Source organism: Oryctolagus cuniculus, chromosome 7 (genome assembly GCF_964237555.1).
Source record: "Oryctolagus cuniculus chromosome 7, mOryCun1.1, whole genome shotgun sequence".
In the NCBI taxonomy this organism is placed as follows: domain Eukaryota; kingdom Metazoa; phylum Chordata; class Mammalia; order Lagomorpha; family Leporidae; genus Oryctolagus; species Oryctolagus cuniculus.
In genome coordinates, this window is record NC_091438.1 from 142623496 (window position 1) to 142648340 (window position 24845).

At 43.4% G+C, this 24845-nt stretch overlaps 1 protein-coding gene across 50 annotated transcripts in view; it reads right to left on the reverse strand.

The window, feature by feature from the left end:
- EPB41 (erythrocyte membrane protein band 4.1) overlaps window positions 1–24845 on the reverse strand; it is a 231799-nt gene that overhangs the window by 17360 nt on the left and 189594 nt on the right. For 16 of the 50 annotated variants that reach the window (XM_070078932.1, XM_070078923.1, XM_070078915.1 and 13 more), the window contains one exon: window positions 408–857. The exons of the other annotated variants lie outside the window; for them this stretch is intronic. In XM_070078932.1, coding sequence (XP_069935033.1) covers window positions 408–857 — 450 coding nt within the window. The remainder of the gene's footprint in view (window positions 1–407; window positions 858–24845) is intronic. 50 annotated transcript variants of the gene reach the window in all.

Here is a 24845-nt window from a genome sequence, read left to right on the forward strand (position 1 = left end):
TTGCCCCTTTTAATTAAGAATGTTGGGATTTTGGAGCACAGACTGAGAACACGGAAGGCTCCTCACCATAGGCATCTCCCAAATTCACGTCCTTCCTTCCACAGTCAATACTCAAGCAAGGAAAGATGAACACCAGCTTCATAAACATAAATCGCTGGGGTTTACTCCCAAGAGTTTTGTCATGTCATCAGAGAAGGAAGCATTTCTAGCCATGGAGTTAATTCTTCTGAATGAGTTTCTTTACAGCAATCAAAGACTTTAATTTGATTGTGTGATTTTGAAAAAAAGCAGAGAGGCCACTACCCTTACCACCACCACCACTACCACCACCACCAGCACCTCCTCCACAGAATAGATTTGGCCCTCTCCCAAAGAGAGTCATGAAATCTGCATCATCCAGTTTCTACCTGGAAACTTCGAATGAGGGCAGGGAACTGGCTCCCCACGTGAGAGTCAAGAAATGATCCATTATGCTTCCCACGTGGCTCTCCTGGTACAACATGCTCTTCACTACTCTGCGCCTTTTTCTCACCAAGTTGCAGCTGACAGGAGGCTGGTTTGACTGAGAAGTTTAAGGCACTGGCCTGTTCCTCCATTCCTATACATTCCCCACTTGGGACTCTTGGCATTTCGTCAGCATCAAAATAACCAGCCTCCCCCTGCTCCTTCTCTTCTGTCTCCTTGCTGCTTATGGAGAGGGAGCCAAAGTCAAAGCTTTGTGGAGACTCCAATGGGGTGGTCAGCTGGCTCTTACTAGGAACTACGGAGTGCTTGGGGCCCTCCCACTCAGAGTCAGGGTTAGTAGATAGCACCTTTGTCCCGAGAGCCACCTCCTCTGTGTGAATGCCATTTATACTCTACAAATGAATGAACAACACAAACGCAAGATTAGGAATGATGGGGCGGAGAGGGGGAGGAATACAATGAATGCTGAAAATCAATAATAATTTCTAAGAAGCTTTAATACCATTAATATTAAAATAAACTAAGAATCTTAGCTCCTAAGGTAGACAAAATGTTCTGTTCACTACACACTATCGCAGCTTAAGCAGTTTCAGTATCATTCTGGTCATATTTCTATACATTGTTCACCTGAGAAATAATTCCACAATAATTTCACAGAACCTGGCACCTATGAGTATTCCCATAAGCTTCCCTGTATAATATATTTTCTTCATACTTAAGAGAGCTACTTTGCCATTATGAAGTCTCTAATTCATTACCATGCAAAGGACAGAATATAATTTACGAGGCAATCAAAACACATTCTTGGGGCTGGTGTGGCACAGTAGGTTAAGCCGCAGCTTGCAACACTGACATCCCATACTGGAGTGCCAGTTTGAGTCCTGGCTACTCTGTTTCCAATCCAGTTTCCTGTTAATCCACTTGTGAAAGTAGCAGAAGAAGGCTGAAATACTTGGGACCCTGTCACCCATCTTGTCATTCTTCATCTGGAGACCTGGATTGAAGTTCCTGAGGCTATTTGTAGAGTGAACCAGCAATGGAGTATCTTTCACTAACGATCTGTCCTTCAAATAAATAAATATTTTTAAAATATAAAACACGTTCTTTATTTAAGATCTATTTATTTATTTGAGAGGCAGAGTTACAGACAGAGGGAGGGAAGGAGGGAGAATCTGCTGGTTCACTTCCCAAATGGTCACAACGGCCGGAGCTGGGCCAATCCGGAGGCATTTGGGCCATCTTATACTGCTTTCCTAGGCCATTACCAGAGAGCTGGATCGGAAGAGGAGCAGCCAGGACTTGAACCGGTGCCCATATGGAATGCCAGCACTGTAGGCAGAGGCTTAACCTACTATATACCACAGAGCTGGCCCCTAAATAAAATATGTTCTTGAGGAGCCTGATCAAGTTGAAAAATATTTCATATCTCTAAGCCATAATATCAGTACTGGTCCCTAACACAGAAGCTAAAACCCAGCTTTTGGTTGGCAGGAAGACAGAGTTGAGTTACATTCAGCACAGACACTAATTATTGTCATGACATAAAACATGGTATCAAAAATAGTAAAATGTCAGGGCAGGGATTCACGTTAGCAGTTAAGATGTCTGCATTCCATATTGGAGTACCTGAGTTCAATACTTGGCTCTGGTTCCTGACTCCAGTTTCCTGCTAATGCAGACCCTGGGAGGCAGCAGTGACGGGTCAAGCAATGGTTCCTGCACCCATGAGGGACTTGGATTGAGTTCCTGGCTCCCCGCTTTCAGCCCCAGTGCTAGCTATTGCAGGCATTTCAGGAATGAACCAGTGAATGGGGTCTCCTTCTTTTTGTCCCTCTTTCTCTCTCTGCCTCTCAAATAAATCAACCATCTATATAATGAATGTTTCTTTGTAAGCAGACTACAAATGACCCAGCAGCTGAGATAGACTTCTTCACAGAGGAATGCCACAATACCTCCAACCTCTAAGAGAAGCAAATCCGGAAAGCACAGTTCTCTTCTGGACTAAGAGCGTCATATAACAGGAAAAATAGTTCCACAATGAGAACATCAAAGAGAACATGTATGAGAAGATACCATCACCACGGATGAACCTATTCTGAAAAGCTTGAAGAAAGTTGTAGGTAAAGGAAGAAGAAGAAAAGAAGGCAATCACACTAGTAGAAAAGAACGCGAGCCATTTGAAAATGAACAGCCTAACAAGCCAGGTGTCATGGCAAGTAACGTATGCATGTGCTCAACAGAAAGCTGTCAAGAGTCATTCAGGCCTGAAGTCTTGGTAAGATGATGTTACCATACTACATACCACGTAGGAACTTAGTAACAAAAAGGGGCTCTTTTAAGAAGGTATTCCTGGCCGGCGCCGCGGCTCACTAGGCTAATCCTCCACCTTGTGGCGCCGGCACACCGGGTTCTAGTCCCGGTCGGGGCGCCGGATTCTGTCCCGGTTGCCCCTCTTCCAGGCCAGCTCTCTGCTGTGGCCAGGGAGTGCAGTGGAGGATGGCTCAAGTGCTTGGGCCCTGCACCCCATGGGAGACCAGGAGAAGCACCTGGCTCCTGCCTTCGGATCAGCGCGGTGCGCCGGCCACAGCACGCCGGCCGCAGCGGCCATTGGAGGGTGAACCAACGGCAAAAGGAAGACCTTTCTCTCTCTCTCTCTCTCTCACTGTCCACTCTGCCTGTCAAAAAAATAAAATAGAAAATAAAAAAAAAGGTATTCCTGACACAGCTTGGATCAAGTTATATGTATTTAAAAATTCACTGCTTGGGGGCCGGTACTGTGGTATAGCAGGTAAAGCCGCCACTTGTCATGCCGGAATCCCATATGGGTACCAGTTTGAGTCCCGGCTGCTCCACTTCTAATGCAGCTCTCTGCTATGGCCTGGGAAAGCAATGGAAGATGGCCCAAGTCCTTGGGCCCCTGCACGTGCGTGGGAGACCCGGAAGAAGCTCCTGGCTCCTGGCTTTGGATTGGCACAGCCAATTGGGGAGTGGACCAGCGGATAGAAGACTTCTCTCTGTCTTCCTGTCCTTCTCTGTGTAACTCTTTCAAATTAATAAATAAATCTTTAAAAAAGAGAAAAAATTCACTGCTGTTCCTTAAGTTGTAAGCTAGCTTACGTTGTGATGAACATAAGCCAGTGCTCTTCTAAGCCAAGGAAAGACATTGCATTTAAGAACTTCAGATGAGGGGCTGGTGCTGTGGTGCAGCAGGTTAAGCCGCTGCCTGCAGTGCTGACATCCCAAATGGGCACTGGTTTGCATCCCAGTTGTTCTACTTCCTATCCCACTCCCTGCTAATGCACCTGGGAAGGCAGCAGAGGATGGCCCAACTACTTGAGCTGCTACACCCATGTGAGAAACCCCGATGAAGATCCTCACTCCTGGTCTCAACCTGTCCAGATGCGGCTATTGTGGCCATTTGGGGAGTGAACCAGAAGATGGATGAGTGCATTTTCTTTTTCTCTCCCTCCCTTCCTCCCTCCCTCCCCCTCCCCCCCTGGTACTCTTTCAAATAAATAAATTAAAAAAAATTTTTTCAGGCCAACATCACTCCTAATCCATCTTGAAACATGCAATTCAAAGCACCTCAAAACAGGACAAACTGACAAGGTGGTGTTGTGGTGCAGTGGGTTGAGCTGCCACTTGCAACACTGGCACCCTATTATTCATTGATGTTTGAGTTCTGGCTGCTATGCTTTCAATCCAGATTCCTACTAGTGTATCTGTAGAGGCAGTGGGTGAAGGCCCAAGTGCTTGGGCCCCTGCCATCCACATGGGAGACCTCCCCAATAGCTGGAGCTGGGCTGATCCGAAGCCAAGAGACAAGAGCTTCTTCTGGGTCTCCAAGTGGGTGTAGGGGCCCAAAGACTTGGACCGCTGCTTTCTCGGGTGCATCAGCAGGGAGCTGGATTAGAAGTGAAACAGCTGGGACTCCAACTGGCACTCATATGGGATGCTGGCACTGCAGGTGGTGGCTTTACCCGCTACACCACAGCGCCGGCCTCCTGGCTCTGCTTCTTTTTTTTTTTTTTTTTTTTTTTTTTTTTTTTTTTTTGACAGGCAGAGTGGACAGTGAGAGAGAGAGAGAGAGAGAGAGAAAGGTCTTCCTTTTGCCGTTGGTTCACCCTCCAATGGCCACCACGGCTGGCACGCTGCGGCCGGCGCACGGCGCTGATCCAATGGCAGGAGCCAGGTACTTCTCCTGGTCTCCCATGGGGTGCAGGGCCCAAGCACTTGAGCCATCCTCCACTGCACTCCCTGGCCACAGCAGAGAGCTGGCCTGGAAGAGGGGCAACCGGGACAGAATCCGGCGCCCCAACCGGGACTAGAACCCGGTGTGCCGGCGCCGCAAGGTGGAGGATTAGCCTAGTGAGCCGCGGCACCAGCCCGCTGCTCCTAATCTAGTTTCCTGTTAATGCACATCTTAGGAGGCAGCAGGTAATGGCTCAAGAACTTGGGTCCCTGCCAACCACATGAGTGAACTGGATTGAGTTCTGGGCTCCTGGCTTTTGCCTGGTCCAGCCTCAGCTGCTGTGGGCATTTGGGGAGTGAAGAAGCAGATGAAAAAAAAATCTGTTTCTCTGCCTTATCAAATAAAATACTAATAATTTAAAAATTATAGAAGGAACTCTATGAATTTAACATTGCTTAGGCCAGCATTTCTTACCCAAAAGCTGCTTAGCAAAATTAATCATTTTTCCCAAAACGCATATAAGAGATCGAAGGTAAAAGTTTAAGCTATAGTAGTCTCAAATGAACAAATATTTTTAAGTGTCTTATATGTGTTAGTTACTCAGAATAAAAGGTAAATTGGTAATAGCTAGGTTGAATCACCACCATTCACAGCAATCTCCCGTAAGTCATAACAACCTCTCCAGTTGGCTCTGCTATCCAGAACCCTTGAACAGAGACAACAATTCACTGGACATCCTCCCACATATGTAGAATGCAACATGACCCAAACTACACTTATCTCTGCCGCTGCTTGGGCTTCTATTATACCTATTATTATCATTATTTAATTTGAGAGGTAGAGTCACAGACAGAGGGAGACACAGAGAAAGAAAGGTCTTCCATGCACTGGTTCACTCCCCAAATGGCCGCAACGGCCAGAGCAGAGCTGATCTGAAGCCAAGAGCCAGGAGCTTCCTCCAGGTTTCCCACAGGGTACAGGGGCCCAAGCACTTGGGCCATCCTCCACTGCTTTCCCAGATCACAAGCAGACAGCTGGATGGGAAGAGGAACAGCCAGGACATGAACCAGTGCCCATATGGGACACTGGTGCCACAGGCAGAGGCACTGACCCCTATTATTCCTACTACACTGGTAAGTGACACCATCATCCATCCTAGTCTTTCATGCCCAAATCCCAAGAATCATCCTCAGTGCCTTCCTTACAGTCATCCGCCAGCCCTGAGATTATGTCGAGTCACTTTTATCTTTATCTATCTGCTTGTCTTTATTCCCACATTGACTACCTTAAAATGCCTCACTCAGATTACTAGTAACGCACTCAATAGCCTTTCTTCTTTCCTCCCTTCCTTCTCATCTCAAACTTTCCTTGGATATATCTTCTATTCTGCCAGTAATGTTGATTTCTGAAGTGAAACACTGAAAATTCCATTTTCTAGCTTAAAACCCTTTAGTGGTTCTTCATTGCCTTTTTTTTTTTTTTTTTAAAGATTTATTTGCAAGTCAGAGCTACACACAGAGAGAAGGAGAGGCAGAGAGAGAGAGAAAGAGGTCTTCCATCCACCAGCTCACTCCCCAACTGGCCTCAACGGCTGGAGTTGTGCTGATCCGAAGCCAGGAGCCTCTTCCAGGTCTCCCTCGCGGGTACAGGAGCCCAAGGACTTGGGCCATCTTCCACTGTTTTCTCAGGCCATAGCAGAAAGCTGGATGGGAAGTGGAGCAGCCGAGACTGGAACAGGCACCCATTTGGGATGCTGGCACTGCAAGCGGCAGCTTTACCCACAACACCACAGCCCCCCTTCATTGCCTTTTGGTTGAAGTCCAGACCCTTCAGTGATATAGAAAATACCACAAAATCTGACCTGTACTTCTCTCTCCAGTTTCATGCTGTTATACTGCCACATACACATCTTTCTTCCCATTAATTTGAAACTATGTGCAATTCCTAGAGCATAGACAGTATGCTTTCTTTTGCTTCCATACCTTTGTAAACACTGATCCTTCTGTCTGGAAGTCCAGCCTTAACTCAAGTGTCAGTTCTGTGAGTTTTCCCTGGGCTGCCCAATCTAAACTATGGTTAGATATTTTCCCGTGTTCTCATTGTACCCTGTCATTGCTGGCAAATTCATCTGTCTTTTCCACTAGACCATGCTCCCTGGGGGGTAAGGACTGACCAGGTTTTTTTTTTTTTTTCCCCCTGACAGGCAGAGTTAGACAGTGAGAGAGAGACAGAGAGAAAGGTCTTCCTTCCGTTGGTTCACCCCCCCAAATGGCCGCTACAGCCGGCGTGCTGCGCTGATCCGAAGCCAGGAGCCAGGTGCCTCCTCCCGGTCTCCCATGTGGGTGCAGGGCCCAAGCACTTGAGCCATCCTCCACTGCCCTCCCAGGCCACAGCAGAGAGCTGGACTGGAAGAGCAGCAACTGGGACAGAACCAGCGCCCCAACCGGGACTAGAACCCCGGGGTGCAGGCAGAGGATTAGCCTATTGAGCCACGGCGCTGGCTCTGACTAGGTCTTACTTAGCTCTGTGTTACCTTGTTTTTGGCATGTTAACAACTCTGTTAAAAACTTGCTGAGGGGCCCAGCGCTGTGGTGCAGCAGGTTAAAGCCCTGGCCTGAAGCGCTGGCACCCCATATGGACGCCGGTTCTAGTCCCGGCTGCTCCTCTTCCCATCCAGCTCTTTGCTATGGCCTGGGAAAGCAATGGAGGATGGCTCAAGTGCTTGGGCCCCTGTACCCACATGGGAGACCTGGAAGAGGCTCTTGGCTCCTGGCTTCGGATCGGCACAGCTCCAGTCATTGTGGCCAATATGGGGAGTGAATTAGTGGATGGAAGACCTCTTTCTTTGTCTCTACCTCTCTCTGTAGCTCTTTCAAAAAAATAAAATAAATCTTTATAAAAAAACTTTCTGAATAAATTCATGTTACTCGAGAACTTCAGCTAGCTTTCTCTTATGCTATCTAATAACTGAACTGTTTAGAAAGAACAAACGGTGGCTCACTTGACAGGCCCTTTGTCTAGTCTAGCATTTTATCTCCTCCATCAGTAAAATAAGGGGAAAACTAACGTTGTTAAGCTGAACATGTGCTAGGCACTGTGTAGTCACTTTAACATGCTTTCTCATTTACAGTCTGACCATGAAGACATCGTTATTCCTAATTTAGAGATGATGGAGTGAAGAGGCGCATCAGCTCCGAGCCAGTAACTGAGGGAACAAGGGTTCAGACTCAGGTCTGGTTCTAAAGCCCATCTTCTTCCTGTGGCACCAGAAGGTATTTAAGTAGGAGCAAAGGACATAACCTGTCGTGCTCAAAAGGATACAAACCAAACCCAAATCTAATTTTGAGAAGCACAAAGATTATCCAAAGACATCTTAGCAGAATCTGATCTTAGTGGCTGACACTATATTTTTAAGTATACAGAGCAAGCTGAAGAGCCAGAAGAAAAGACTAGCCAGAAGATATAAAGTCTTAATGACATAAGACACCCAGAATTTGGCATATACTATCAGTGAAGAATTTTACTGACAGTGTTGCTGCCTTTGGCTGTGACCATCAGCAAAGCTCACTGGATTATATAAAATTGCGCAACTGCACATGGCAAATTAGCCTGGAAACTCTAAAGAGGGTTTTCTCAGGGATCTGAATTGATATTTGGGCTATATGCAAACCAACTGGCAACAAAAACACAAAATTGAGACTTAATGTTACTTAAAGGAGTTAATCTAGATGTTATCTGGACTGATGGGTGACTAGTAACAAAGAAGCATCAATAGAAAGACGGCAGCTGCCTGGGGCCAGCACTGTGGCAGATTAATCCTCCGCCTGTGGCGCCGGCATCCCATATGGGCAATGGTTTGAGTCCCAGCTGCTCCTCTTCCAATTCAGCTCTCTGCTATGGCCTGGGAAAGCAGTAGAAGATGGCCCAAGTGCTTGGGTCCCTGCACCCATGTGGGAGATTGGAAGAAGCTCCTGGCTCCTGGCTTTGGATTAGTATAGCTCTGGCCATTGTATCCATTTGGGGAGTGAACCAGCAGACGGAAGATCTCTCTCTCTCCCTCTAACTCTCCTTCTCACTGTCTGTAACTCTAACTCTCAAATAAAATCTTTAAAAAAAAAAGAAAGAAAGAAAGATGGCAGCTGCCTATACAAAGGACCACAATGCTATCTAGTTGGTTTCAAGAACATGAAAAAGAAGAATATTGACAAGCAATTAATTGAATATGAACACAATTTGAAGATCCTGAATTTTATAATTTTATTTAAACAATGGTTCCTGCTAAGTATAATAATTCGGTATTTTTTTTGTTTCATTTTGGGAATACAAGATTTTTTTTCCCCTAAAAACTTTCTCTTGAAAACTATTTATTCAAAGGTATTATGTCTCAGGATTGTTAAACCCTGTGTACAAGGATAGCTCAAAATGTTCATGAAAAAATAGAATTAAAAGGCAGGTTCATTTTGGTGCAAAAACTGAAAGCTATGCATACAAGGGCTCTTAAAAAAACTGTGAAAAAGACTATGGAAAAGCTATGGGTGGGGCCAACATTGAGGCACAGTAGGTCAAGCTGCCGCCTGTGATGCCTCCCATACAGTCACCAGTTTGAGTCCTGGCTACTCCACTTCCAATCCAGCTCTCTGATAATGCACCTGGGAAAGTAGTGGAAGATGGCCCAAGTACTTGGGCCCCTGTACTAACATAGGAGACCTGGATGAAACTTCTGCCTCCTCCCTTGGCCTCTCCCAGCCCCGGCTGTTATGGCCATTTCGAGAGTGAACCAGTGGATGGAAGATTCTCTCTCTGTATCTCTGCCTTTCAAATAAATAAATAAATCTTTTGAAAAAATAGGTAAATCTTTAAACAAAAGAAAAGCTATGCATGGATTTAAAAATTTTTTGCATCAAAAATAAACTTATTTTTAAATTCTACTTTCCTAAGAAATTTTTTGAAATATCCTTGTATATATATCCTCATATAAGTTATAAATTACTTCTTCCACTGACAGATTCCAGTTATCATTAAGAGCAGGATAAGTGTGTTTTACAGGTATTTTCCTGCCATTCCATTAAATGTAATCTGGAGTCTTGCTTTTCAGGTTATTTTTGAAGAGTTACATACCTGAAAAGACTACCAAAAGAATCTTGCTTACGAAATTATCTTATCCTATACAAGATCACAGTGAAAATATACCTGAAAATCCCACATACGCAAGAGCCACTTAAGTTTTTTCTGGAGAATTTATGTATTTTCTCACACACCTTTGGTCACTGTTCCCTGCTAGTGAGGACCAATCCTATCTTTGGTTCACAACAGAAAAACAATTCTTTTCTCTGTTAAGAAGAGAAAAGAACCCATAACGGTCTCATTTTACCTTTCTATGTATTAGAATCCTTAGTGGGGCCAGCACTGTGGTGCAGTGGGTAAAGCCACTGCCTGCAGTGCTGGCATTTCATATGGGTCCTGGTTCGAACCCCGGCTGCACTACTTCTGATCCAGTTCTCTGCTATGGCCTGGGAAAGCAGTAGAAGATGGCTCAAGTGCTTAGGCCCCTGCACCGGTGTGGGAGACTTAGAAGAGGCTGTTGGCTTTGGATCGGCACAGCTCCAGCCTTTGTGGTCATTTGAGGAGTGAACCAGTGGAGAGAAGTCTTCTCTTTCTCTGCCTCTGCCTCTCTGTAACTCTGCCTTTCAGATAGATAGATAGATAGACAGACAGTCAGATAGATAGATAGATAGATAATCGATTGATCGATCGATCTGTTTTTTAAAAAATGAAGAATTCTTAGTGGGCAGAAGGGAACCAAGGAAGGAACAGCAGCAGCACTGCCAAGCTTGCCATGTGATGTCAGAGGAATTAAAAATGTAGTTGTGGGCCAGGCATTTGGGCACAGTGGTTAAGGCACTCGTGTCCCATATCAGAGTGTCTGGGTCAAAGTTCTGGCTCTGTTCCCAGTTTTGGTTTCCTGCTGGCATGCACCCAGAAGGCAGGTGATGATTCAAATGGTTGGGTCTCTGCCACCCATGGAGGAGACGTTGGAGAGAGTTCTTGGCTCCTGTCTTTGGCTTAGTCCAGCTCTGGCTATTGCAAGTGTTTTGGGAGGGAACGAGTAGATGGGAGTTATCTACCCCCCTCCTTTCTGCTGCTCTGCCTTTCAAATATGTAAAATAAGTAAACAAAATAAAAAATATATCTATGATTTAATTCTTTTTAAAAATGTCTTTGTTTATTCATTTATTTGGAAGGCAGGCAGCTGAGGAAAAAGGAACAGACACACGGGGACACATTCTATCTGCTGGTTCACTTCCCACATGGCTACACCAGTGAAGGCTGGCCAAGCTGAAGCTAGGAGCCGAGAACTCCATCAGGTCTAGCTGGTGACAATTACCCATTGCTTCCCTGGGCTCATTAGGAGGACACTGGATTAGAAGTAGAGCAGCTGGGACTAGAATCAGAATTGCAACATAGGATGTTTGCATCCCAAATGGCTGCTTAATCTGCTGTGCCACAACACCAGCCTCTGTAATTCAATTCCTTAGTAAATTTTCTTAATAGACATCTGCCTCAACAGGGAAGTCACTCAAAGGAAATTATCATTCTCTTGCCAAAGTCATAATGATACTAATTGGAAATATAAGATATTAAAGATAACAGTGTCCCCAAAATTGATGTAAACTATAACCCTTTAAAACAACAGTATATTGGACTTACCCCTAAGGGTAAAGCTAAAAACTTGCCATGGGACGCCAAATCCCATTAAGTTGGCAGGTACCAATGTCATCTTACTAGTTAAAGTGATCAGTGTAAGTTCATAACCAAGTATAAAAGATAAGAATAAGTGTCAAAGGGAACACACAAATAAGACCAAGTGTCTGCCAATAATAATAGATAGAATTAAAAAGGAGAAAACAATCCAACATGGGAAGCAGGCTACTCAGCAGACTCAGAATGACAAAGGCCCTAAACAGAACTCTGGCCTCAGAATCAGCCCTTAAAGCATTCGGATCTGGCGAAAAAGCCCATGAAAGCATTTCAGGCATGGAAAGCCAAGACACTGGCAAAAAATGACCCACATGAAAGATCTCTGTGAGAGAGAGCCCAGTGGAAAGAAGGGGCCATCAAAGAAGGAGGTACCTTTCTCTGAAGGGAGGAGAGAACTCCCATTTTGATTATGGCCCTGTCTAAATAATGTCAGAGTTTGTGGACTCAAAAGGCTTGAGTAGCTCATGACAAGAATAGCCTTGGCAGCTCATGACAAGAGACTCGGGTGATTACTGACGTCATAAATAAGAGTGTCAATTGTTAAATCAACAACAGGAGTCACTGTGCACTTACTCCCCATGTAGGACCTCTGCCCTTAATGAGTTGTACTATGAGAAGTAACAGTAAAACTTGTGTTCAAACAGTACTTTATACTTTGTGTGCTGTGTGGGTTCAAACTGTTGAAATCTTTACTTAGCATAGAGTTAATCTTCTGTATATAAAGATAATTTAAAATGAATCTTAATGAAGAATGGGATGGGAGAGGGAATAGGATGTGGGACGGTTTGAGGGTGGGAGGGCGGGTTTGGAGGGAAGAACACTATAATACAAAAGTTGTACCTATGAAATTTATATTTATTAAATAAAAGCTTTCTATAAAATAAATCAATGGTATAGTACTTCATATCCAGAATTATTTATATTTCTTAAAACATTTTTTTAAAAAGATTTATTTATTTATTTATTTGGAAGTCAGGGTTAGAGAGAGAGAGACAGATCCTCCATCCACTGGTTCATTCCCCAGATGGCCATAAGGGCCAGGGCTATGCAAAGCCAAAGCCAGGAGACAGGAACCCCATCTGGGTCTTCCAGGTGAGTGGCAGGGGCCCAAGCACTGGGCCATCCTCTGCTGTCTTTCCCAGGCCATTAGTAGGGTGCTGGATCCAAAATGGAGAAGCTCACACAAACTGGCACCCATATGGGATGCTGGCATTGCAGGATGCGCTACCACATGCTGGCTCCTCAAAACATTACTTTTTGCAAAGAAACATTAACCAGAGCAATAAAGACATGTAGTTCCTACATGGAAGTGTTTCTTGAGCAGTGACATGGACCAAGCCTACGATTTTACCTAGGCTGGTCTTCATTTCAGCTTTTGTTAGCAAGTTCTCAATCAAGTCCTCATATTCTTTAGAAAATATCACCAGGAACTGGCTTTGGGGAACAGTGGGTTAAGCCACAGCCTGTAATGGTGGCATCCCATGTTGGAGTGCGGCTTCAAGTCCCAATTGCTCCACTTCTGATGTAGCTCCCTGCTAATGTGTTTGGGAAGGCAATGGAAGATAGCCCAAGTACTTGGACCCCTGCCACCCACGTGGGAGACCCAGATGGAGTTCCAGGCTCTAGGCTTCGGGTTGGCCCAGCCCCAGCAGTTGCAGCCATTTGGGGAATGAACCAATGTGTAGAAGATCTCTTTCTGGAGGTCAGCGCCATGATTCACTTGGTTAATCCTCCGGCTGCGGCGCGGGCATCCCATATGGGCACCAGGTTCTAGTTCCGGTTGCTCCTCTTCCAGTCCAGCTCTCTGCTGTGGCCCGGGAGGGCAGTGGAGGATGGCCCAAGAGCTTGGGCCCCTGCACCCACATGGAAGACCAGGAGGAAGCACCTGACTCCTGGCTTCAGATTGGTGCAGCGCTGGCCATGGCTGCCATTTGGGGAGTGAACGAACAGAAGGAAGACCTTTCTCTCTCTCTCTCTCTCTCTCTCTCTCTCTCTCTCACTAACTCTGCCTGTCTAATTAAAAAGAAAGAAAGAAAGAAAGAAAGAAAGAAAGAAAGAAAGAAAGAAAGAAAGAAAGAAAGAGAAAAAATCTATTTCTCCCTGTCTTTCCCTCTCTGTCTCTCTGCCTTTCAAATAAATAAAATAAATCTTTAAAAATAAAGAAATAAAATATTACCAGCTAGAACTCTGAAGAAAGAAACTGTGATAGAAGAATTAAAACATGAGAATGCTTAATAAATATTCTTGAGCCACGATCTTTAGGAAGAACACTGTACAGGCTATTTTAACAGCTAGTTTTGTGATACTCATATATACTTTCTGTTAAGCAACAAGACAGGGAGAATACTTCTGATTAGTCACAAAATTTATAGCCATTTAAAAATGAAATAGATTTATTTCTGTACTGAATCTTAAAGCACATACATTTCCATATTTTTTAAAAGATTTATTTTTATTTATTTGAAAGACAGAATTACAGAGAGAGGTAGAGATAGGGAGAGAGTCTTCCATCTGCTCCCCAAATGGCCACAATAGCCAGAGCTGTGCCGATCCAAAGTCAGGAACCAGGAGTCTCTTCTGGGTCCTCCATGTGGATGCAGGGGCTCAAAGACTTGGGCTACCTTCTACTGCTTTCCCAGGCCACAGCAGAGAGCTGGATCAGAAGAGGAGCAGCCAGGACTAGAACCAGTACCCATATGGGATGCTGGCACTTCAAGTCAGGGCTTTAACCACTATGCCACAGTACTGGCCCCTTTCCATATTATTATTACCCAAACATACGCTTCTTCAGTTTGCAAAAATTTCCTCAAAAAGCAGCCTGAGACTATCTTAGTCATCTTGCACAACGTAATCCCAAATCTACCATATCTACTAAACTACTACTGTTTTTCACAGTCTCTGTATTTTCTTTTGCCATTCTGTCAAGTAAAATGAGACTTAAAATTGGCTCTGTGGGGTGGGTTTGGTGTAGTGGTTAACATTCTATGGGAGGGGCTGGGACTGTGGCATAGCAGGTAAAGCCGCCGTCTGCAGTGCCAGCATCCCATACGGGTGCTGGTTTGAGTACCGGCTGCGCCACCTCTGATCCAACTCTGCTGTGGCATGGAAAAGCAGGGGAAGATGGCCCAAGTCCTTGGGCCCCTGCACCCACATCAGAGATGCAAAGGAAGCTCCTGGCTCCTGGCTTTGGATCAGCTCAGCTCTAGCCATTGTGGCTATTTGGGGAGTGAACCAGCAGATGGAGGACCTCTCTTCCTCTCTCTGCCTCTGCCTCTTTGTAACTCTGCCTTTCAAATAAATAAATATATCTTTTTTTTTTTTTTAAAGATGCTATGGGATACCCACATCCCATATCAGAATGCCTGTGTTCAAGTCTTGGCCCTGCTTCTAATTGTAGCTTCCTGCTAATGCACACCCTGGCAGGCAGCAGGTTGATGGCTCAATAGATGGATCTCTCTCACCCACGTGGGAGACCTAGATTGAGTTTCTAGTTCCTGGCTTCAGTCTGACCCAGCCCCAGCAGTTGTAGGCATTTGTGGAGTGAGCCAGCAGATAGAAGATCTCTGTTAACTTGTCTCTCTGACTTTCAAATAAAAAATGAAAACAAACATTTATATATAAGACTAGCTTTGTAAGTACAGCATAGTGGTATGATCAGTTCTGTAGTGTCATCAAAGATTTCGTGGCCTGCTAAAATGCAAATATTCAGGGAAAGTTAATACATTAAACTTACTGTTTTTACATGTCAGGAAAAAAATTTGTTAGACTTTTTAATAAGCTTTATATGATTTTTAAAAATAAGTTTTATAAGAAAGGAGTAAAGAGAGGTGGCAGTGGGACTAGGGGTGGGGGTGCACAAACACGCATACACCCACAGAGCACATTACCCTTGCTTTGCAAACCCAGTAAGAAATGCTTTGCACTGCAAATGCTCATAGAACCAGCAGGAACCGAGGTTATCTTGCTAAGCACAGAGGAAGATACCCAGCAGAAGAGTCAGCTCCTGGTTCTTAACTAAAGTAAACAACAAATATTACAGTCACTTAAATTATCAACAACATACTTAAATGATATCCCCAAATGGTCTGCAACATGCAAACTAAAAATACAGAATCCAATCCTGATAAGATTCCTTAATTGCGAGTGCTTTGTTTCTACATTCTTAACTTTAATCAAACATGGCATGGTTAGTTCTCGGCACAGAATGGCTTTAGAAAGCCTTGGAGAAAAGCCCTTTATAAAAAGCAAAATATATGATTTATGCTTTCATGTATGACAAATATTTGTGATATCCTTATTTTGAAAAAATTATTAATATTCATGTTTCTTTTGGTTATAGAATAACCAGTAGGAAAATTAGCCTAGTGATTTAAACATTTTTTTAATTTAAAATAAATGCTTTCAAATGGGCACTTGCAATAAAAGATAACTCAGATGTAGTAATGGCTTCTTTTGCAAAAGCCATGTGTAAACAGCACATAAAGATGACAAGTCAAGCAGCAGTCGCCCATTCTTCAGCCAAAAAAGGAAACAAATGAAGAAAGAAGAACAAAAATTACCAAAATGAAAAATATCCCCTGATCCTCCACCCCCAAAGCTCAATAAATAATACTTTCAGTACATTTTCAGTGGAAAAATTAGGCAACAAGTGGTTTAAAAAAGGACATAAGAATCACAAACACTCAAAATGGGGATAAACTAACAACAGAGTGACTATGTGGCTAGCAAAAGATGATTTTAGAATTCTATCTTTTCTCTATAGTACGTCATTCTTTATCATACAATACATTTCTCTTCATTCTTTCTCACTTGTATATACCCTCCCTCATGTTTTTGGTTATTGTTGAGTTTGTTTGCTATGGATCCTTAGCTAAAAAATACTACCCTGGAGAACTCAATAGCTTCTCCATGGAACTAAGAGTCATTTTCATGGTCCATTGCTGCTCACTGGCATGAAAGATTACATCTGGATCAAGAGGGCTATTCAGGAAGACGTTGGTTTCTACTAAGGTGATAAAATTGTTTATTATTGGCCGGTGCCACGGCTCACTAGGCTAATCCTCCGCCTTGCGGCGCCGGCACACCGGGTTCTAGTCCCGGTCGGGCGCCGGATTCTGTCCCGGTTGCCCCTCTTCCAGGCCAGCTCTCTGCTGTGGCCAGGGAGTGCAGTGGAGGATGGCCCAAGTGCTTGGGCCCTGCACCCCATGGGAGACCAGGAGAAGTACCTGGCTCCTGCCATCGGATCAGCGTGGTGCGCCGGCCGCAGCACGCTGGCCGCGGCGGCCATTGGAGGGTGAACCAACGGCAAAGGAAGACCTTTCTCTCTGTCTCTCTCTCTCACTGTCCACTCTGCCTGTCAAAAAAAATTGTTTATTATAGAAAAATAAATCCACAGTGCAGCCTTTCTTTCATAAATCCCAGCAAATGAAAATTTCCAATGACAATTATTCTTCAAACATAGTTCTTATAATTTTGTAAATAGTGCTGTTATTAGATTATCCCCAAAATAGGCAAATGTAAAAGCGAACAGCTTCATAATCCATGCCTTATGCAAAATTTCATCTATTAGATAATAGAAAATTTTGCCTTTACTGCACTCACCAGCAAGGACTCCACAGATCAAGTATTCTCAAACCTGAGTAGATCTATAGAAGCCAAAGTGCTTGAGCAAACACTAAGGGTTATACTGAACACTTGCAGGAGACCAGAACCTTGGGTGGTCATGTTTAATTTCATCACACTATGAAGGGTTAGGGTGGTGGGACAGAGATGGAGAGGAAGAAGCTATAAGGAGTACAAAAACTGATCATTCAGAATGCAACAAAGTTAAATTTGTTGGCAGATTTTCACAGAAGTTCTAGTTCCAAAAATGATTAAAGTCATAATAAACACTTAAGAAAAGCACCAATTTGAGATCTAGAAAACAATGTCTATTCCACAGAACTAAATGCAACAGAAAATTATTATTAGATGCTGTGTCTTCTTTTCCTGAATATCCTAGAATAATGAAGATGGTTTTCTGTGTTAACATTTTCAAGAAACTCCTAATCGGAATGTGGCTTTGGAGAAACACTACCAGTTTTCATCCTACACAGACAAGGGCATCAGGTACGTAGCCAGAGCTAGTGAACAGACCGCTCCAACGTGGAGTGTTGGTTTTAAGCAATCACCTGGATAATACAATAAAACCTAGAACTTTGAGAGTAAGATAAGAGAAGGTTTACCCAAGGTGAAGTAGGAGAGAAAGTGATACACCTTTTGTAAATTTCACATTATAGGAACAAGCTCTCCTCACACCCACAAATCCACACCCACTTCCCCTCTTCAATATTCAGTATGATCAGAGTGGCAATACTGGATGCTTCATGACTACTAATTTGTATAGTGCTTTCAAAAAACACACCAAAGATAAATTCAGCATGTTAAAATGCTAACAGATGAGACAATTACATGCATCGTAGTTACTGATTAAATGACAAGAAAAAATTTTTTGACAGTATAAATAAGTCAAAGCTGATTTAAAACAATATTTTGAGATCTGAACATATACCAATAGGTTGTCTCCTTCTTAGCAAGAAGCAGAAGACAATTACTGGCCTACAGGGGCCAGCATTGTGGCTTAGTGGGTTAAGCTGCTGTCAGACACCGGCATCCCATGTGGGTGCTGGTTCATGTCCCAGGTGCTCCACTTTCAATCCAGCTCTCTGCAAATGGCCTGGGAAAGCAGCAGAAGATGGCTTAAGGGCTTGGGTCCTGGGTGAAGCTCCCAGCTCCTGGCTTCAGCCTGGCCTGGCCCAGCCCTGGCTGTGTGGCCATCTAGGGAGTAAACCAGCAGGTGGAAGACCTCTCTGTCTCTCCCTCTAACTTTAAGATAAGTAAATAAATCTTTTTTAAAAAAATGACTAGGCAACATTGAGTGAAAATATGGAAAACCAGGAGAACTTTTCCAGAAAGATTGGTTGACAGCTATCTCTTGTGGATCAATTGAGGTAGAGGTTTTTGGTTGTGGGTCTGTTTACCTACAGCATTACTGGCTTCTACTTTCTTAATTATCAGTAGCAACCAGAATTAAATTTGCATTAAGATTTATTTATGATAAATTTACATATTAACAGACCAAATAATGTGAGCAAAATATCAAAGAAAAGGTTCCAAAAGAGAAGTTCTTTAGCAGATTTCTTCAAGCTGAAACATCTTGGCCCAAATCCTTGGGCTCCTGCACCCAAGTGGGAGACCTGGATGGACTTCCAGGTTCTTGGTTTTGGCCTGGCCCAGTCTCTCCATTGCAGCCATTTGGGAAGTGAATCAGTGAATGGAAGATCTCTTTTTAGAGAATGAACTAGAGAACAGAAGATTTCTTTCTGCCTCTGCCTCTCTGTAACTATGCCTTTCAAATAAGTAAGTAAATCTTAGAAAAAAGAAGAGAAAGTTCATCCCCAAACTTATTGCAGATTAGAGAATCCTTCAAGATACAACCATGTCAAATAGGGAGTAAAGGTGCTTCACAAAATGTTACTTTATTTTATTCTGTTTGATAAATATTGCTTAAGCAGGCTCCAAATTGGGAAATTTTCTCAGAGAAATCTCTTATTTGGAAAGTAACAGTAACAGTTAGAGCAAGAGACACTTCTAAACTATTTTCCTAAACTATACAATGTTAAATTTATATATCTATTTGAGATACTAAGGTGTACCATTAAGTCAGTGAAAATCACTCCCCTTTCTGTACCATGTTATTACATATATCTTAAACTTGGCTGAAGAGAAGGTGAATTGGGAATTGCTGTTTCTTTATTCCTTGGAGAAAAATGGAGGCAAACCCTTAAAAAATAAAATGAAGGAACCATCTGAGCTTATCACTGTATATATATATATATATATATATATATATATATATATATATTTTGGACAGGCAGAGTTAGACAGTGAGAGAGAGAGAGACAGAGACAGAGAAAAAAGTCTTCCTTCCGTTGGTTCACCCCCCAAATATGGCCACTATGGCCGGCGCACTTCGTCGATCCGAAGCCAGGAGCCAGGTGCCTCCTCCTGGTCTCCCATGCGGGTGCAGGGCCCAAGCACTTGGGCCATCCTCCACTGCCTTCCCGGGCCACAGCAGAGAGCTGGACTGGAAGAGGAGCAACCGGGACAGAACCGGTGCCCCCAACTGGGACTAGAACCTGGAGTACTGGTGCCGCAGGCAGAGGATTAGCCTAGTGAGCCGCAGCACCGGCCTTAGCACTGTATATTTTAAGACTACAGTTAACACAGCAATTTGGAAAATGGATTGACGGAGTGCTGTATGGCTACAGTATTTTAGATTACATTTTGGGTGTACCCTAACGCCAGATAAACAGAAATGAACACTTTTACTTTTGTGTTTCATTTCTCATCATAAAGAAGACAAAAATATGTTGACAAAAAATATGTTGACAAAAATATGCTAGGGCCGGCACGCCATGGCTCACTTGGTTAATCCTCCGCCTGCGGCACCAGCATCCCATATGGGCGCTGGGTTCTAGTCCCTGTTGCTCCTCTTCCAGTCCAGCTCTCTGCTGTGGCCCAAGTGCTTGGGCATCTGCACCTGCATGGGAGACCAGGAAGAAGCACCTGGCTCCTGGCTTTGGAATGGCACAGCGCCAGCCGTAGCATCCATTTGGGGGTTGAACCAATGGAAAGAAGACCTTTCTCTCTGTCTCTCTCTCTCTCACTGTCTAATGCTATCTGTCAAAAATAAAAAAAATAAATAAAAAGAAAGAATATGCTAAGATTTCAACAATAGTTCTTCAAAACTGTACAAAGACTAAACACGTACTCAGTTTTCTGATCTGTATCAGAGGTCAGCGAAATCCTGCCCTCTACTTGTCTTTATATGGCTATTAGCTAAGAATGGTTTTACATTTTTCTATGGTTTTGAGAAATATACAATGTTGTGACAAATAAAGCACATGTGAAATTTAAATTTGTGTGTCCATGAACAAAGTGTGACTGGAACACAGTCATGCTCATTCATCCTAGGTATTGTCTATGCTGCTTTCACTCTACAATGGCAAAGTTGAGTACTTGTGACAGACTAAATGTCTGCAAATCCTAAAATACTTATTGCATGGCCCATTACAGAAATGTTTGCCAACTCTTGATCTATATGATGTACAAAACTCACAAGCTTTGATACATTTGGCATTTTTAAGGGTGTACCATGTAAAACACAAGAGAAATATATCATATTGTTCTCTGCAAAGTATTTTAGATAAACACAAATATGTTTCCCTTATGATACTTCACTCCAAGATGAGTTAATGCATACAAATATGCATTCAGTATAGAAAATACCTTCTAGAGTGAAAATATTTGACTATTACTTGTGGTAAATGGATAAGAGCTTTTAACTGAACTAAATTATAAGACATTAACAAGAGAGACTGACACCTACTAACAGAGAAATACATGGAATCCTTAAACAAACCAAGGACCATATTACAGGACGAACAAGAAAGACAGTAGCCATGGGCTACATACAGGCTTTCTTTACTACCAGCATATACTAATTAGGCACACTGTGATTAAGTTGGCACAAATTTATATCTCAAAACAAGAGATTGTATGTGAAAAGTTAGAGCTTACCCATTGTTACTTGTAATTAATAATTTAGTTTAACAAATATTATTTTTTACATACAAGTGGTAGCTGAGATAAAACATAAAAGAAAGATGAACAGGATGAACAAAATCAGCAAGGCCTCTCACTTTTGAAATCTCACTGTTGGGGCTGGTACTTTGGCATAGCATTAAAGCTGCCATTTGCAATGTTGGCATCCCATATGGTTACTGGTTCATGTCCTGGCTGCTCCCTTCTGATCCAGCTCTTTGTTAATGGCCTGAGAAAAGCAGCAGAAGATGGCCCAAGTGCTTGGACCCCTGCACCCACATGGGAGACCTGGAAGAAACTTCAGGCTCCTGGCTTCGGCCTAGCACAGCCCTGGCAGTTGCAGCCATCTGGGAAATGAACTAGTGGATGCAAGATATCTCTTTCTCTCTCTCTCTCTCTCTCCCTCCCTCCCTCCCTCCCTCCCTCCTTCCCTCTCTTTCTCTGTAACTATTTCAAATAAACAAAATTTTTTTTAATAAAAAAAGAGGAGAAAGGCCCAAATAAAGAGTTGGATTAATAACATTTCAAATATAGGTATTTCAAAAGTTTGTGGAAATGGAATTAAAAGATAAGTTTAGGGATCTGTAGTTAGTCTAGAGGTTAAGACATCCATGTCTCACTTGGGAGTACCTGGTTAAGACATCCATGGCCCACCTGGGTTCAGTTCTTGGCTCTGGCTCCTGACTCCAGTTTCTTGCTAATGCTGCCATCTGTGGGAGACCTGGATTGAAGCCTTTGGCCCCACCCAGCCCTGGCTGTTATGGGTATTTGAAGAGTGAACCAGTGGATGGGTCTCCTCTTTCTCATTCCTTCTCTCTGCCACTCAAATTGGCGGGGGGGGGGGGGGGGGGGGGTGAGGAAGGCAAGTTTATTTTGATGTAAAATGATTTTGAAATTCATGCATATGAAGAGTCTTCAATAAGTTCATGAGAAACAGTATTATGAAAAAACTATGCATGGATTTCACATTTTTTTTTTTTTTTTTTTTTTTTTTTTACAGGCAGAGTGGACAGTGAGAGAGAGAGACAGAGAGAAAGGTCTTCCTTTGCCGTTGGTTCACCCTCCAATGGCCGCCGCGGCCGGCGCACCGCGCTGATCCGATGGCAGGAGCCAGGAGCCAGGTGCTTTTCCTGGTCTCCCATGGGGTGCAGGGCCCAAGCACCTGGGCCATCCTCCACTGCACTCCCTGGCCACAGCAGAGGGCTGGCCTGGAAGAGGGGCAACCGGGACAGAATCCGGCGCCCCGACCGGGACTAGAACCCGGTGTGCCGGCGCCGCTAGGCGGAGGATTAGCCTAGTGAGCCGCGGCGCCGGCCTGGATTTCACAATTTTTTGCACCAAAATAAACAGTTTAATCTACTTTTCCATAGACTTTTTGAAGTAAATTCATATTTAATAACACTTTTCTGGTGAGGATCTATTTATAATCAGAATTAAACAGAAAGTATGTTTCTAAATTTTATTATATTGCCTAGGTATAATTCAAATCACCTGGGGCCACTCAAGTTCTCCAAGTTTAGTGAGACTGTCAGAGAAGTCAAGCAAATTTAGAATGCAGGCTCCAGTAGTATTCTCAAAATATAACAGTGATGTTATCATGGCAACAGGCTCTGGAGATGAGAAGTTTCCAAAACGACAAAAACTATCCCATTCCCTACTTCTATTCTAAAAAAACTCCTAGTGTCTGCTATCTACAAAGAAGTTGAGAACACCAGACATTTTAAAATCTCTCAGGCAGAAAAAGTCACTGTATAGGGACATAAAACTCAGTAAAGCATAAGGGAGCAACCTGTGTGCAATATAGCCAGGAAGAAAAAGCTGCTGAGACAAAGAAATCTAGAGAAAAGAAAGAAGAAAGCAGGACAACATACTAGGAGGAGGCTGAGACAGATCTGGGTGTCAGGGAGTTATCTGAGCATGAGAAATGTGACTAATTCCAACATAAGAGTTATCTTTATGTGAAGAACTCTAATGTGAAGGAAGAAAATTCTTTAAAACACCACCATTTAGGATCAACAAGTGAAAACTGTAGTGAAAAAGATTTTGATTTAATGTAAGAATATACTGTATACACAAACTCAGAACTGTCCAAAGATACAATGTGTTATCTTGGGAGATTAAGCACAGGCTGCCAGACTAGTCTAAGTACCTAGATGTTATGTATAGAAGAGTACTGGAGGGGAGAGGAGATAGATCAGGATCCTATTCAATTAGGATCTTCCAGTCCTAAAAATCTGATAATGCTACCTCTTGGCATCCCTGCAATGTATTGCACAGCACTTTGCTAGTGTCCACTGAATAAATGCACAGCAGTGACCATGTTTTCCCCTTAATTCATTTTCTCTGTTTCACTGAGATGGGATCATATGTATGTGTGTGTATATATATATATATGTATATATAAAGACTCTTTAAAGAGACAGTAGAGAACAAGAGACTAAACTGTTTTTACTGATTTGGGGACCAGAAGGGAGAGTTGGGACTCTGTACCTCCAGCACCCCATCCCATCCCTCCCACCCCACATACTCCTTTAATCTTTAAAATGCTAGATTTATTCCATTATTTACCCAAAACAGGATTCTCACAGTGGCAAAGGGGAGAACACTATTATCCTTTAGTATGTCAATCACAAAAAGAGAGAGAGAGAGAGAGAAAGAGAGAGAAAGAGAGGGAGGGAGAGAGGGAGAGAGGGAGAGAGGGAGGGAGGGAGGGAGAGGGAGAGAGGGAGAGAGAGAGAGAGAGAGAGAGAGAGAGAGAGAAACATCCCCAAACATGTTTCCTCAATCACCTGTCATTTAGGGGCCAGTATTGTGGCACCGTGGGTTAAATCACCATTTGTGATGCCAGCACCCCAAATCTGAATGCTGGTTCCATGTTCCAGATGCTCTGCTTCCAATGCAGTTTCCTGCTGATGCATCTGGGAAGGTAGTAAGAGATGGCCTAAGTACTTGAGCCCCTGCCACCCAAGTGGGAGACAGATGGAGTTCCTGGCTCCTTGCTTCGGCCTGGCCCAGCCCTGGCTGTTGAAGCTATTCAGGAAGTGAACCAGTGGGTGGAAGATCTCTCTCTCTGTCTCTCTCTTTGTGTGTCACATTGCCTTTTAAATAAAGAATCTTTTTTAAAAAAGGAAAATATTTTTAAAAATAATCTGTCATTTATACATTTAAGTGAAGCTATTAGTAAGGTTACTTAGCTTTTGCCTATATTTCTTTCTTGTTTTTGTAATTTAATTATTTATGTGAAAGGCAGAGTTACAGTGGGACAGAGAGAGTGAGAGGGAGAGATCTTTCTTCTGCTGGTTCACTCCTCAAATGGCTGCAACAGACTAGGCCTGGTCAAAACCAAGAGCCTAGAACTCCATCCAGGCCTCCCACATGGGTAGCACGGGTCCAAGTAGCCATTCTCTGCTGCTTTCCCAGGAAAATTAGCAGGCAGCTGATCAGAAGCGGAACAGCTGGGACTCAAACAGGTGCTCCCATAAGATGCTGGCATTGCAGGAGGCTGTTTAACTCGCTGTGTCACAATGCCGGCGCCTAGCCTGTATTTCTTATCTATGAAAATAATAAATTGCTTTTTCTTCTTTTTTTGTCTCTCAGGTTCTAAATAAGCCTCCCATGAATTTAAAATTATTTATCTTAGCTATCACTCTTCCTCTCCCAGCCTGAATTTATAAGGCTTCCTAACTCTGTAACCATTTTGGGTGTCCTTTCCTAGCCCCACACCAATGTTCCTTTCAGGTCATACGCTGCTGTCATATAAAGGAGTCCTAAGGCATGAAAGATT